The sequence below is a fragment of the Pygocentrus nattereri genome, chromosome 9 (assembly GCF_015220715.1).
Source record: "Pygocentrus nattereri isolate fPygNat1 chromosome 9, fPygNat1.pri, whole genome shotgun sequence".
NCBI lineage: Eukaryota > Metazoa > Chordata > Actinopteri > Characiformes > Serrasalmidae > Pygocentrus > Pygocentrus nattereri.
Window position 1 is genome coordinate 45,422,885 of NC_051219.1, and position 14,700 is coordinate 45,437,584.

At 43.5% G+C, this 14,700-nt stretch overlaps 1 protein-coding gene across 2 annotated transcripts in view; it reads left to right on the forward strand.

The window, feature by feature from the left end:
- cntn3a.1 (contactin 3a, tandem duplicate 1) overlaps window positions 1–14,700 on the forward strand; it is a 134,028-nt gene that overhangs the window by 48,822 nt on the left and 70,506 nt on the right. Inside the window, exons 4-5 of one of the 2 annotated variants that reach the window (XM_017715892.2) lie at window positions 3,025–3,200; window positions 3,667–3,699. In XM_017715892.2, coding sequence (XP_017571381.2) covers window positions 3,025–3,200; window positions 3,667–3,699 — 209 coding nt within the window. The remainder of the gene's footprint in view (window positions 1–3,024; window positions 3,201–3,666; window positions 3,700–14,700) is intronic. The other variant, XM_017715893.2, reaches the window with a different exon arrangement.

Consider the following 14,700-nt stretch of genomic DNA (forward strand, 5'->3'; position numbering starts at 1 on the left):
GACTGTTAATGGTTGCTGAAGTCTTACAGTGACATGAATGCTTGGATTGTCTGCAAAGACAAAGAAAGCATTACTTGCATGGAAAACCGTGTTCAAGAGTTACTGTAGCTGAAGTGGTGGATCACGGTGCTCACAGTGTTGAGGCTAAATTTGATTCCAGTGCTTTTAAAATGCATTTTATCCCATACAATAAGATGCAGACGGTCTGCTAAATAACTGGAACGTAAATGCAGGCAAAATGAATGAAGGGCTGATTATTGGTCAATGGCAAAATCAACCCACAAATACATACATACACTCATTCATACACTTATTCTAAATTTAGAGAGCCTAATTAAGAGATTCAGGTTCTGGGTTCAGACAAGGAGGCTTGTGCAGCGACCAAATCTTCATGCTGCAGAGTATCGTCGAGCCGTGCATTGAATTCCAGAAATCACTGCTGCTCAGCTTCCTCGACTTTAAGAAAGCCTTTGACAGTGTTCATTGGGGAATCACTGTGCCAAATCTGCGGTATCCCTCAGTGTTACATCACCATCTCCAAAAATCTGTACCATGACTCAAGCTGCTGTGTAAAGATAGAAAATGGCCAGGCGAATTTCTTCGACATTGAAACAGGCGTCAGGCAGGGATGTGATGTTTCTCCATTCCTGTTTCTCCTTGTGATCGGCTTAATCATGAAACCAGTGATGGACAAACCGGGGTTCGGCATCCCAAGTCCATCTCACACACCTGCATTTCGCAGGTGACATTGCGCTGCTTGTGCAAACAAAGCCAACCCTCCAACAAATGACCACCAGCATTGAGGAAGAAGCCGTGAAGGTTGGGTTTCAAATCAGTGCAGAGAGACGAAGATAATAAGTGTGAACCACAAAGCGTAGATGAGGGTTACGATGGGGAACTCTTAGTCTACGAAGTGGCTATAGGATCTATAGGATTGGCAAGGCATCAACACCATCATCCCGACAGCTGTGTATGCCAGTGAGACCTGGAAGCACGTGAAGCGGATCGCCGAGAGGCTTAATGTATTCCAGCAGAGTTGTCAGAGGAAAATCCTCCGAGTAACCTACCATGACCACATCACGAATGAGGAGGTTTTAAGAAGAGCAGGCATTCGCCGATTGGACGCTATTATGCTGGGCATGCCCTTTGTCTGTCCGACAGCTATCATCCGAAAATTGCGATGCGCAGGACACCACGGAAGAGGAAGGTTGGCCGGCCACTGAGCACATTCCATACCAAGGACATTCCAAACAGACCTTAAGAGCACTGATTCCCGCTGGGAAGACATGGAAAGCGTAACTGCTAATTTACTCCACTGGCGAATGCTTGTTGCCCGATGTGCTGAGTTGCACAGGAGGAACTAACTAACTAAGTGATGCTTGCATTATATGCATGTGAAGGGTCACATTATTAAGCAGGGTGGATATAATATTTTCTTGTTGTGTAATCAAGCTAATATTGGCGTGGTGGCAGACTTGTCATTGCCATTTCCAGCTTGCCTGGCTTTGATTGGCTGCAGCAACAGCTTAGAATTTTGAACTAGGAACTACGTAGTGACTCTAGACTTCACTGAGAAATGGAGTTTAAAAAATCGATCAGTTTGCTCCGAGATGAACCGATATTTTTACGCTTTTTATGTTGTTTTTGCAGTCTAACCTCAATGTAACGCTCCTAAACCAGTTAAAACAAAATGAACTTTAGCTACGCAATGGCCTTTAATTTACACTTACATTTACAGCGTTTAGGAGACGCTCTGATCCAGAGCGACTTACAAGAAGTGCTTTGTCTGTCTGGAGAAAGTCTCTTTGATAGTTACCAGTAGGTTAGAGAGAGAGATGGTCCTGAGCTCAGATCCTGATAGAAACACAGTCACTGATACAGAGAAAAGGAGCAGCTGAACACAGAACAGTGCAATACAACACACTACAACACACTACAGTACAATACAGTACACTACAGTACACTACACTACAATGCACTACAGTACACAATACAACACACTACATTACATTACACTACACTACAGTACACTACAATGCACTACACTACACAATACAATGCACTACACTACACAATACAACACACTACAATACCATACAATACACTACACTACAATACACTACAATGCACTGCAATACACAATACAACACACCACATTACATTACACTACAACACACTACAATACAGTACACTACACTACAATGCACTACAATACACAATACAACACACTACATTACAGAACACAATACAATACAACACACTACAACATACTACACTACAATACAGTACACTACAGTACACTACACCACAATACAATAAACTACAATACACAATGCAACACAATAAAATACAATAATTTTCTGATGGTCGTCTTTATTAAAAGATGTCCATGTACAGTATTTTGCTCAATAGAGTTTAATTACCATTTAAAAACTGCTACCAAATGAATCTGTAGCCTAAGCACACAAGTACAGTGTATGTTCCATATCGCTGCTGCTGGAAGAAAACCTTGTATCTCAACTTGTCAAAAACTAAAAAACAGAAACATTATGTGAAATTGTGTGTAAATTCCATGATAAATGGAACAAGGAAAAGACCCAAAAGTGACATGGAAAAAATTCTTTTTCCTTCTCCTGTAACGTGACCAATTTGGAGATACGAGGTTTTCTTCTGACAACAGCGATATACGTTAAGAGAGAAATTTAATAAAATCATGAGAGGCATGGGCGTTTATGAATTAGGAGGTAAAGCCAGTATAATGAGTTAAAGTATCATGCTGCACAGAACAAGACAATTGCGTGATTTAACTGGTAAAAGGGAACGTTTCTGTTCCAGAACAGTTAAAGACGATGATGATGACGTTTTCGGTTGTGCTTTTGTTCCTCATACTGTTTCATGACCCTCCTAGAAATGCTGACAATACCTGTGCTCTGCTTAGGAAAGCACATTGTGATGTAATTCATCATGAAAATGACATCATATTGTCACATCGCCCAGTCTTACTCATGAATTCATGTTTTACAGGTGGAAAATGAATGACTCCTTCGTTTCTCCGCGCCCTGGCTCGCGCTACGCCGTCTCTGGAGGGAACCTGCGTATCAGTCAACTCAATAAAGAGGAGGATGTTGGTATTTACCAGTGTCTGGCCTCCAATTCTTTTGGGACCATCCTCAGCAGAGAGGCCAGTCTCCATATTGCTTGTGAGTGGAAGTATTATTTATTATTTTATTTATTATCTAGTTCATAATAACACGACCTATGACATAATAATGTGCAATGCTTCGTTGTTCATACTGTGTTTGGTGACTTAGGAGATGGCCTTATCATAGTTCTTTAGTGTTTTAAATTATGATCATGTACTCAGGGTTCCTGTTGGAGAATGCGCTCTGTGTCCAGAGACGGTGAATCAGCACCGGTACCTCAGCTTAATAATGTGCAGGATCTTTTAAGGCTTTGAACTGAAATATAGATACTCAAATGTGGAGATGTACATAGGGCTTTTACTTATTTTACACCGATCAGGCGTAACATCATGACCACCTCCTCGTTTCTACGCTCACTGTCCATTTTATCAGCTCCAATGACCGTATAGCTGCACTCTGTAGTTCTACAGTTACAGACTGTAGTCCATCTGTTTCTCTGATACTCTGTTACCCTGTTCTTCAGTGGTCAGGACCCCCATGGACCCTCACAGAGCAGGTACTGTTTGGGTGGTGGGTCATTCTCAGCTCTGCAGTAACACTCACGTGGTGGTGGTGTGTTAGTGTGTGTGGTACGAGTGGATCAGACACATCAGTTTTTAAACACCTCAGTGAATAGTCCACCAACCAAAAATATCCAGCCAACAGCGTCCTGTGGGCAGCGTCTTGTGACAACTGATGAAGGCCTAGAGAAGAGGTCACTAATAGGCGGACCACCGAGTCCGGAACCAGATGCTGTCCTGTTTGGACCCGGACTTATAACTGTTAAACTATGGAGAATCATTTGATTTCGACAGGGTGGTCCGATTTTAATTGGCTTAACTTTTCTAGCCTTTACAGTAGTGGTTTAGCAGCCCGGGAGACTCAGAGACCAATCACATGCGTTGTATATATCACACGTGATGCTACTCAGCCAATCAGATCTGTTTACGATGAGCTCTGAGACTCGAGTCAGTGATGCCACACAGGGGAGGGACGAGGAGAGAAACAGCAGTCAGAGAAGAAAGTGAGTCAGAGGGAAGTTATTCCACATGACGTGATCTAAAAAGAGGAAACTGACAGTAAATGTTGTTGAAATCTGACCGAACTGGACTTTATTTGATCTGATGGACAGTAAATGTTGGTGAAATCTGACCGAACTGGACTTTATTTGATCTGATGTTCAGTAAATGTTGGTGAAATCTGACCGAACTGGACTTTATTTGATCTGATGTTCAGTAAATGTTGGTGAAATCTGACCGAACTGGACTTTATTTGATCTGATGTTCAGTAAATGTTGGTGAAATCTGACCGAACTGGACTTTATTTGATCTGATGGTCAGTAAATGTTGGTGAATTCTGACCGAACTGGACTTTGTTTGATCTGATGGTCAGTAAATGTTGGTGAAATCTGACCGAACTGGACTTTGTTATGATCTGATGGTCAGTAAATGTTGTTGAAATCTGACCGAACTGGACTTTGTTTGATCTGATGGTCAGTTAATGTTGGTGAAATCTGACCGAACTGGACTTTATTTGATCTGATTTTCAGTAAATGTTGGTGAAATCTGACCGAACTGGACTTTATTTGATCTGATGTTCAGTAAATGTTGGTGAAATCTGACCGAACTGGACTTTATTTGATCTGATGTTCAGTAAAGGTTGGTGAAATCTGACCGAACTGGACTTTATTTGATCTGATGTTCAGTAAAGGTTGCTGAAATCTGACCGAACTGGACTTTATTTGATCTGATGGTCAGTAAATGTTGGTGAAATCTGACCGAACTGGACTTTATTTGATCTGATGGTCAGTAAATGTTGCTGAAATCTGACCGAACTGGACTTTATTTGATCTGATATTCAGCTGTCGACTGTATAAGATGCTGATATTCCTACTCGGCTACTTCAGTAAACAGTATATGGCACTGCATCATGATGTAAGTTAGACATGATGCTCTGGACCTTCGCTTGAGGATATTTTCTGTAATTGGACCTTACTGAATTTTAATTAAATACCCCTGGACTAGAAGATGACCAACACAAACTGTGCAGCAGCAGATGAGCTACTGTATCGGCTGACTTCATCTACAGTGTGGACCAACATCTAATAGAGGGGACAGTGACTGGACCCAGTGTTTAAAAACTCCAGCAGCACTGCTGTGTCTGATCCACTTGTACCAGCACAACACCTATATAGTAAGTGGAGCTGATAAAATGGACAATGAGCCTTGGAACAAGGACGTGGTCATAATGTTATGTCTCTTCGGTGTATATTGTACATCCCCAGTTAGTAATGCAGCTTACAGCCCAGGAACCAGAAGTTCAGTCAGATTGCCCTGGATTGTCATTTTCCCTCACAGCTGCGCTGGTTCAGTCGTAGATCTCCTTTCTGGGTTAGTGAGCATCTCTTTCCCCAGCAGTGTTACTGCAGTGCTGTTGAATACTGTATTATTGCTGATAGTGACAGACTGTGTGGTATACTTTTGAACCACATCAGAGTTAGTGCCTTGTGTGTAGATCAAATTGATTTTGTCTGTAAGATTCGTTTGCACTGATCCTGGATTGAAGCGCTCCTGCTACGAGGAACCAGGCTGTTCAGCTGATGGCTGCGGCTCGGCTCAGGAAAGTGCTTGAGATGATGTGATTGTGGAGGGCCTTGACGGAGCGGCTGGAGCCGATACTTTACTTTACTGCGCTCATTTGTCTCTTTTACGAGACACACCGGGAGGGAGCTCTGATGGCAGGGTGAACTTTTTGCTTCTCTTTTGGCGGCTGGCCATCTTAATGGCAGTTCAGATACAGCGTGACTGATGGGTGCGGGAGATTGAATGCCAATGTCCGTTTCCTGCAGGCAGGCCCGGGATGAGCTTATAAACAGCCCCAGCATCCATCACACTCCAGGGGAGGAATACACACCATCATGAGACGGCCAGACTTTGTGTTATTAATATTTCTTTTCTATTACCTCGGTTTACCCTGCCCTATGTGTCATATTGATTGGTCTCATCCATTGTCCAGCACTGTCTGCACTTTAAGGAGCCTAGCAAAAAACAGAGACTGAGGGGCAGTCGTGGGCTGGAGGTTAGGGAACCAGCCCTGTGACCGGAAGGTTCGATCCCCTTGGCTGACAGTCCATGACTGATGTGTCCTTGAGCAAGACACCTAACCCCCAACTGCTCCCTGGGCGCTGTGGATAGGGCTGCCCACCGCTCTGGGCAAGTGTGCTCACTGCCCACTAGTGTGTGTGTTCACTAGTGTGCATGTATGTGGGTGTTTCACTGCACGGATGGCTGAAATGTCTAAATCCACAGTGTGTAAACACAGAGACAAATGATTCTATTCTATTCTGAAGTATTAGTTTCTTCTTAGCTGTGGTAAAATCACTGTAATGCACAGCCTTGAGAAGATTATTGCATTTGCGAAAAGCTAAAATTCACCAATATTCGATAAATTATTTACTGTTCAAAGGCTCGTATCATGGAGAAGCAGTAGAATTTGATATCGTGTGCAGACATTTTTAAAGCATTGAGATGTACTGTTGACTGATAACACTGTTTTCACTGTTTTCTCTGGTTTTTCTACCTCAGTAACTGCTGTGTTTCTGTCCGTCGTCTGACTGCGTGACTCTCAGATCACAGCAGGTTAATATCTCTGCACCTTATTCCACGACCTCATGTCCAGAATGAGTGCTGTGTCGGTGCTGCACTGTCCTGTCTGTTTACTGGGTCTAATGTCTGTTTAATTTATCGTATTTATTGTGTCTAGTTTAATTTCTTGTTTGCACACGATGTCTGCACGTTCAGTACGTTTGTACTGTGTGTTCCTTGTTGCTCCGTGATGATCCTGGAGGAACCTAATTTCACTCCACTGTGTACGGCTACAGAGACGGCGTGACATTAAAAGCCTCTTGACTTGACTCCTCAGTCCATGTGGGTCGTGTAGCATCGTTATTGGGACTAAGCCTCGTATCTCCAAAATTGTGTCTTAACAGGAAAAAACATGTCACGTTTCAATATTTCGAGACAAAAGTCGTAATATCTGGAGGATAAGGGGGGGGCTAACTGTAGGGGGGCTAACTGTAGGTGGACAGCCGTAGCGAGGTGGGGTCTCGGTTGCTGTCCTGGCGCCGGAGCTCCACTCACTCCCGTCTCTCAGTGGATCATTTTGATCTTCATCCTCACTGTCTGTAAAACTTCATGCCCTCTTTGAATGGAAGAGATGAAGCCCCCTATAGCCATGAAGACGACCCTGCCTGAGGTTCTCCTTCAACAACACAGACAGACGGATTCCTCCGACTCCGTCCGGCTCTTTATTCTAGACAGACGTGGTTTCCTCCGACTCCGTCCGGCTCTTTATTCTAGACAGACGTGGTTTCCTCCGACTCCGTCCGGCTCTTTATTCTAGACAGACGTGGTTTCCTCCGACTCCGTCCCGCTCTTTATTCTAGACAGACGTGGTTTCCTCCGACTCCGTCCCGCTCTTTATTCTAGATAAACATGGTTTCCTCCGACTCCGTCCGGCTCTTTATTCTAGACAGACGTGGTTTCCTCCGACTCCGTCCAGCTCTTTATTCTAGATAAACATGGTTTCCTCCGACTCCGTCCCGCTCTTTATTCTAGATAAACATGGTTTCCTCCGACTCCGTCCGGCTCTTTATTCTAGACAGACGTGGTTTCCTCCGACTCCGTCCAGCTCTTTATTCTAGATAAACATGGTTTCCTCCGACTCCGTCCCGCTCTTTATTCTAGATAAACATGGTTTCCTCCGACTCCGTCCGGCTCTTTATTCTAGACAGACGTGGTTTCCTCCGACTCCGTCCCGCTCTTTATTCTAGACAGACGTGGTTTCCTCCGACTCCGTCCGGCTCTTTATTCTAGACAGACGTGGTTTCCTCCGACTCCGTCCGGCTCTTTATTCTAGACAGACGTGGTTTCCTCCGACTCCGTCCGGCTCTTTATTCTAGATAAACGTGGTTTCCTCCGACTCCGTCCGGCTCTTTATTCTAGACAGACGTGGTTTCCTCCGACTCCGTCCCGCTCTTTATTCTAGACAGACGCGGTTTCCTCCGACTCCGTCCGGCTCTTTATTCTAGACAGACGCGGTTTCCTCCGACTCCGTCCGGCTCTTTATTCTAGATAAACGTGGTTTCCTCCGACTCCGTCCGGCTCTTTATTCTAGATAAACGTGGTTTCCTCCGACTCCGTCCGGCTCTTTATTCTAGATAAACGTGGTTTCCTCCGACTCCGTCCGGCTCTTTATTCTAGACAGACGCGGTTTCCTCCGACTCCGTCCGGCTCTTTATTCTAGACAGACGCGGTTTCCTCCGACTCCGTCCGGCTCTTTATTCTAGATAAACGTGGTTTCCTCCGACTCCGTCCGGCTCTTTATTCTAGACAAGCTTTAAAACATCCATCGTACAAATTACTTCTGTATTCATCATTTAAACATTTCAGTGAAATTTATTATCACTTGAATGTAATTTTTTTTTCCAATCAAAACATATTGGTTTCTTAAATTGAAATGCACCTTCATTGTTATCCATTTTACATAAACCAGTTACTTGAATACAGCACAGTTCATTTAACATTGATGTGTTTTCGGTTTGTAAGTGTAACATCCACTTTTTTTTTTTTTGAGTGACTCTATCTTTCTTAAGGATTCACCTTTTCCAGATGAGGTGCTAAGCAGCAGTAGTATGTGATGGCTTCAGTATGTGTAGGCGCAGAGGCCGGAAATGGCCTTTTAAAAATGAATTCTGATGTTTTAGTACATAAAACCACACAAAAGTCGTAAGTGGACATCGGGGAAAATAAATAATTAATGTAGGCTATGAGTGCTTTATTAATAATTGCAACCGTTATTTCTTCTACGAAGCAGTGCGCTCACTGAGCTGGGAGCACTGAGTACGGCCTCCGTTTGCTCTCAAAACAGCCTCAGTTCTTCATGGCATGAGTTCCACAAAGATGGTGAAGACATTCCTTTATACCATTCCTGCAGATTTATCAGGTGCACATCTGCTGTTTGAGCTTTTCCCAAGTGTGTTTTGTTATATTCAGATCCGGTGGCTGTGAAGAACACTGAACATGACAATGCGTTCATGGAACCAGCTTGAGATGATTTTGCATCTCTGTGCCTCAGCAGAACTTGAGATTCATCAGACCAGGCTTTGTAGGTCCAGTCTTCAGCTCTCCAGTTTGTGAGCCTGTGCACATTGCAACCTCAGCTTTCTGTTCTTGGGTGACAGATGTGGGATCTGATGTGGTCTTCTGCTTTTCTAACCCATCTGCCTCAAGGTTCGATGTGTTGTGCCTCCTGAGATGCTTTTCTGCTCACCACAGTTGTGCAGAGTGGTTTTCTGAGTTTCTGTAGCTCAAACAAGTTCTCTGGCCATTCTCTGTCGACCGCTCTCATCAACAAGACATTGCTGGATGTCTTCACTATATTGCACCATTCTGAGTAAACCGTAGAGACTGGTGTGTGTGTGTGTGTGTGTGTGTGTGTGTGTGTGTGTGTGTGTGTGTGTGTGTGTGTGTGTGGAAATCCCAGGAGATCAGCATTAGGGCTGGGCGATTTAATCAAAAAGTAATTGGAACCGACATTCAGAACCTCTAATCTTGCCCCACTCTGTTCCCTTAAAAACGGACTCCAGTCTGCGACATGGAAGGTGAGGCTACGTTCACACAGCAGGTAAAAGTGGCCCAAATCATTTTTTTCAGTCTGAACAGATCAGCTCCTAAACTGACCCGCAAAACGACGGGTCACGTTGCTTCATGTGGCTCGTCCAGAGGTAAACAATCATAACTATGAACGAACACCATGAAGCTTCATTGACTGACAGCTGGGCTCATCACCCAGAGTCACTTCTTCAGTTCGTGTCCTCTGATTCTTTAAACTTCGCTCTCAGACTTTTAACTGTTTTTTGACGCTGCAGGCTCGTTCTCCTCGTTCTCCTCGTTCTCCCAAACGTTTGAGTCTCAGCAGAATGACATGAATGTCGAGTTGGATTGATGTAAAAGCCGCCTGAATTCTGATCTGGCTGTTGAGCGACTTGCATCAAGATATGCAGAGAATATTTACAGCACAGACCTGCTCAGTGAACTATGAGGGCAAAAAAGAACAAACAAACAAACAAAAACAAAATAATCGCTCATTAATCGTTATCAAGATAAAAAAAAAAAAAAAAAAAAAATCCATTAATCGTGATATTGATTTGAGGTCATATCACCTAGCACTAATCAGCAGTTATAGAAATACTAAAACCGGCCCATCTGGCAACAACAATCATGCCACGGTCAAAATCCCAGAGATTGATGTGGAAATTGCCTGAAGCTACTATCTGCATAATTTTGTGCACAGCAAAGCTGCAACACGACTGACTGATCTGATAATTGCATGTTCATCTGTTCCTGATAAAGTGCTCTGAGAGTGCAGTTTGTTAAACATTAATACAGAAATTAATTGATGTATTTTACGTGTGTAATAATGAGGATTTTACACTGGCTTTAAATGTGATTTAGTCCGATTTTAGAAATGCAATATTTACTTTTTCTTTCCACCTTTGTGTAACGTAATTATCTGGTGATTGATAATAGGGACTGAGACTGAAGACTCATCTCTTTACACAGCACTTAAATGAGCACTGAATTATAAGCTGCACTTATTTTATTGTCCTGCACTCTGTATTGTAGTTTATTGTATTGTATCTTATTGTATTGTAGTTTATTGTTATTGTATTGCATTGAATGGCTCAGAGTTCTGCGTTCAACTCTGGTTCTTTTTCTCTTGGTGTCTGCAGTGACATCTTGTTTCTGTCAGTATCTGAGCTCAGGACCGTCTCTCTCTCTGACCTACTGGTAACTAGCAGAGAGACTTTCTCTAGACAGACAAAGCTCTTCTTGTAAGTCGCTCTGGATCAGAGCGTCTGCTAAATGCTGTAAATGTAATAAAAATGTAAATGTAATGGGGTGAATCAGAGAAGCCAAAGAGCGGAGGATATAATTAAAAGTCTGTTGGGAGCAATTTAAGATGTCACAAGACCTGTGACATTTTCAAAGGCATGAAAATTGTCAAAATGTATGTCAAAGGTTTATTAAGATCACACATTATATATAGCAATTAAAAAAACAGAACTTTTTTCATTGCTGAGTGATGACATGGATCAAAAACACAGAAGAGTAAGAACTTGTTACATGTTTTGATTTAGAGTATACATAGTAGAAATATAATTGCATCTGGGTGGTCCTCTCTGGGACCCTAGTCTAGCACATCAGATCCAGGAGCTTCTGAACATTAGAGCCAAGTGTGTTGGATCTGAAAGGTAGTAGATCTTCCGGAGTCAGGCACCCATCAATTTGGTCATCTTGTAAATTAAAAGATCTAGACGGACGTAGTCATTCTGTCATTTAAAGAGAAGTAGTCAAATGTTAATGATGCATTAGATGATGCTTAGAGTGTGTATGACCGCTCGGTCATTTTACGTGGCCGACCACTTCGTGGCTGAGTTGCTGTCGTTCCCAATCGCTTCCACTTTGTTATAATCCCACTGACAGTGGACTGTGGAATATTTAGTAGTGAGGAAATTTCACGACTGGACTTGCTGCACAGGTGGCGTCCGATCACGGCACCATGCTGGAATTCACTGAGCTCCTGAGAGCGACCCATTCTTTCACTAATGTCTGTAGAAGCAGTCTGCAGGCCGAGGGGCTCGGCTTTACACACCTGTGGCCATGGAAGAGACTGGAACACCTGAACTCAGTGATTTGGATGGGGGAGTGAAAACTTTCGGCAATATAGTGTGTGAGGGTGTACTTGGGGGTGTGTGTGTTTTTATAGTGGGGGGGTGTGTGTGGTTTTATAGTGGGGGTGTGTGTGGTTTTATAGTGGGGGTGTGTGTGGTTTTATAGTGGGGGAGTGTGTGTGTGTATTTTTATAGTGGGGGTGTGTGTGTGTGTTTTTATAGTGGGGGGGTGTGTGTGTGTTTTTGTAGTGGGGGGGTGTGTGTGTGTTTTTATAGTGGGGGTGTGTGTGTGTGTTTTTATAGTGGGGGTGTGTGTGTGTGTTTTTATAGTGGGGGGGTGTGTGGTTTTATAGTGGGGGTGTGTGTGGTTTTATAGTGGGTGGGGGTGTGGTTTTATAGTGGGGGAGTGTGTGTGTGTTTTTATAGTGGGGGGGTGTGTGTGTGTTTTTGTAGTGGGGGGGTGTGTGTGTGTTTTTGTAGTGGGGGGGTGTGTGTGTATTTTTATAGTGGGGGTGTGTGTGTGTTTTTATAGTGGGGGTGTGTGTGTGTGTGTTTTTATAGTGGGGGTGTGTGTGTGTGTTTTTATAGTGGGGGTGTGTGTGTGTGTTTTTATAGTGGGGGTGTGTGTGTGTGTTTTTATAGTGGGGGGTGTGTGTGTGTTTTTATAGTGGGGGTGTGTGTGTGTGTGTTTTTATAGTGGGGGTGTGTGTGTGTGTGTTTTTACAGTGGGGGGGGGTGTGTGTGTTTTTATAGTGGGGGGTGTGTGTGGTTTTATAGTGGGGGTGTGTGTGGTTTTATAGTGGGGGAGTGTGTGTGTGTGTGTATTTTTATAGTGGGGGTGTGTGTGTGTGTGTGTTTTTATAGTGGGGGGGTGTGTGGTTTTATAGTGGGGGTGTGTGTGGTTTTATAGTGGGTGGGGGTGTGGTTTTATAGTGGGGGAGTGTGTGTGTGTATTTTTATAGTGGGGGTGTGTGTTTTTATAGTGGGGGGGGGTGTGTGTGTTTTTGTAGTGGGGGTGTGTGTGTGTGTTTTTATAGTGGGGGTGTGTGTGTGTGTTTTTATAGTGGGGGTGTGTGTGTGTGTTTTTATAGTGGGGGGTGTGTGTGTGTTTTTATAGTGGGTGGGTGTGTGTGTGTGTTTTTATAGTGGGGGGGGTGTGTGTGTGTGTTTTTACAGTGGGGGGGGTGTGTGTGTTTTTATAGTGGGGGGTGTGTGTGGTTTTATAGTGGGGGTGTGTGTGGTTTTATAGTGGGGGGGTGTGTGGTTTTATAGTGGGGGAGTGTGTGTGTGTGTATTTTTATAGTGGGGGTGTGTGTGTGTGTTTTTATAGTGGGGGGGTGTGTGTGTGTTTTTATAGTGGGGGGGTGTGTGTGTGTTTTTATAGTGGGGGTGTGTGTGTGTGTTTTTATAGTGGGGGTGTGTGTGTGTGTTTTTATAGTGGGGGGTGTGTGTGTGTTTTTATAGTGGGGGTGTGTGTGTGTGTTTTTATAGTGGGGGTGTGTGTGTGTGTTTTTATAGTGGGGGGGGTGTGTGTGTGTTTTTATAGTGGGGGGGTATGTGTGTGTTTTTATAGTGGGGGGGTGTGTGTGTGTTTTTATAGTGGGGGGGTGTGTGTGTGTGTTTTTATAGTGGGGGGGGTTTGTGTGTGTGTGTTTTTATAGTGGGGGGGGTGTGTGTGTGTGTGTTTTTATAGTGGGGGGGGTGTGTGTGTGTGTGTGTTTTTATAGTGGGGGGGTGTGTGTGTGTTTTTATAGTGGGTGGGTGTGTGTGTGTGTTTTTATAGTGGGGGTGTGTGTGTGTGTTTTTATAGTGGGGGGGGGTGTGTGTGTTTTTATAGTGGGGGGGGGGTGTGTGTGTTTTTATAGTGGGGGGGTGTGTGTGTGTTTTTATAGTGGGGGGTTGTGTGTGTGTGTTTTTATAGTGGGGGGGGGTGTGTGTGTGTTTTTATAGTGGGGGGGTGTGTGTGTGTTTTTATAGTGTATTTATATTCTGTCGTTATAGCGGCGTCACTCCGGAGTCCAGCTATAGAGGCCTTTTAAAAGCTATGCAGTTTTACAGTTTGACAGTTTTCATAATTTAGTTAACCCCCTGGACGTTTACGCTGTACAGAAAATGCTGCAGATTTTACTCAGACAGTAAATCTCACACAGCAGAGACGGAGTTATTGTGATGTTAATAATAATATGATATGGTACACAGCCAGCATATGGTAGATTATTTCCCCAAAGTTCAATAACGCTGACTCAACAAATAACGACTCGGTCAACAGGAAGAGTGAATAAATCCGTGTGTGTCATTTTATTTAACATTTTTATCCCTTTTTCTGGTCCTGTTTCTTGTTTGTAGGGGATTAGAGGTACTTTCTACTTCTAAAAGCTCCGTGGCTTGAACGAACGTAGCTGCCTTAAGGTAACACCCAGTCCCTTTAGCACAGTTCCAAAGCACATCAGCGTTAATTTTCGGTTCCAAGCTGAGCTTCAATCTTAAATCAAGATAGATGTTTTTACCTTGCTGCTTCATGTTCTTGGTCATATTGGGAGGAATCTGTTCTATTCAAAAGACAAAATTCTTCTTTCTCTGTAATCTTTGATTGAAGTGTTGAAAAATTATTATTATTAATCTTATTTTCTACCTGAGCATTGAAGTCTGTAGAATAAATGGGGGGTATTTTTGCTGTTTTCTAAGGTTTTCTGATGTGCTGAGAGACCAGGATTCCCAGTTTCCAAATATGTTTAACAAGCTGTTTAACAGCACATTAGTCCACTCGGTTCTCTCGGTTCTCTT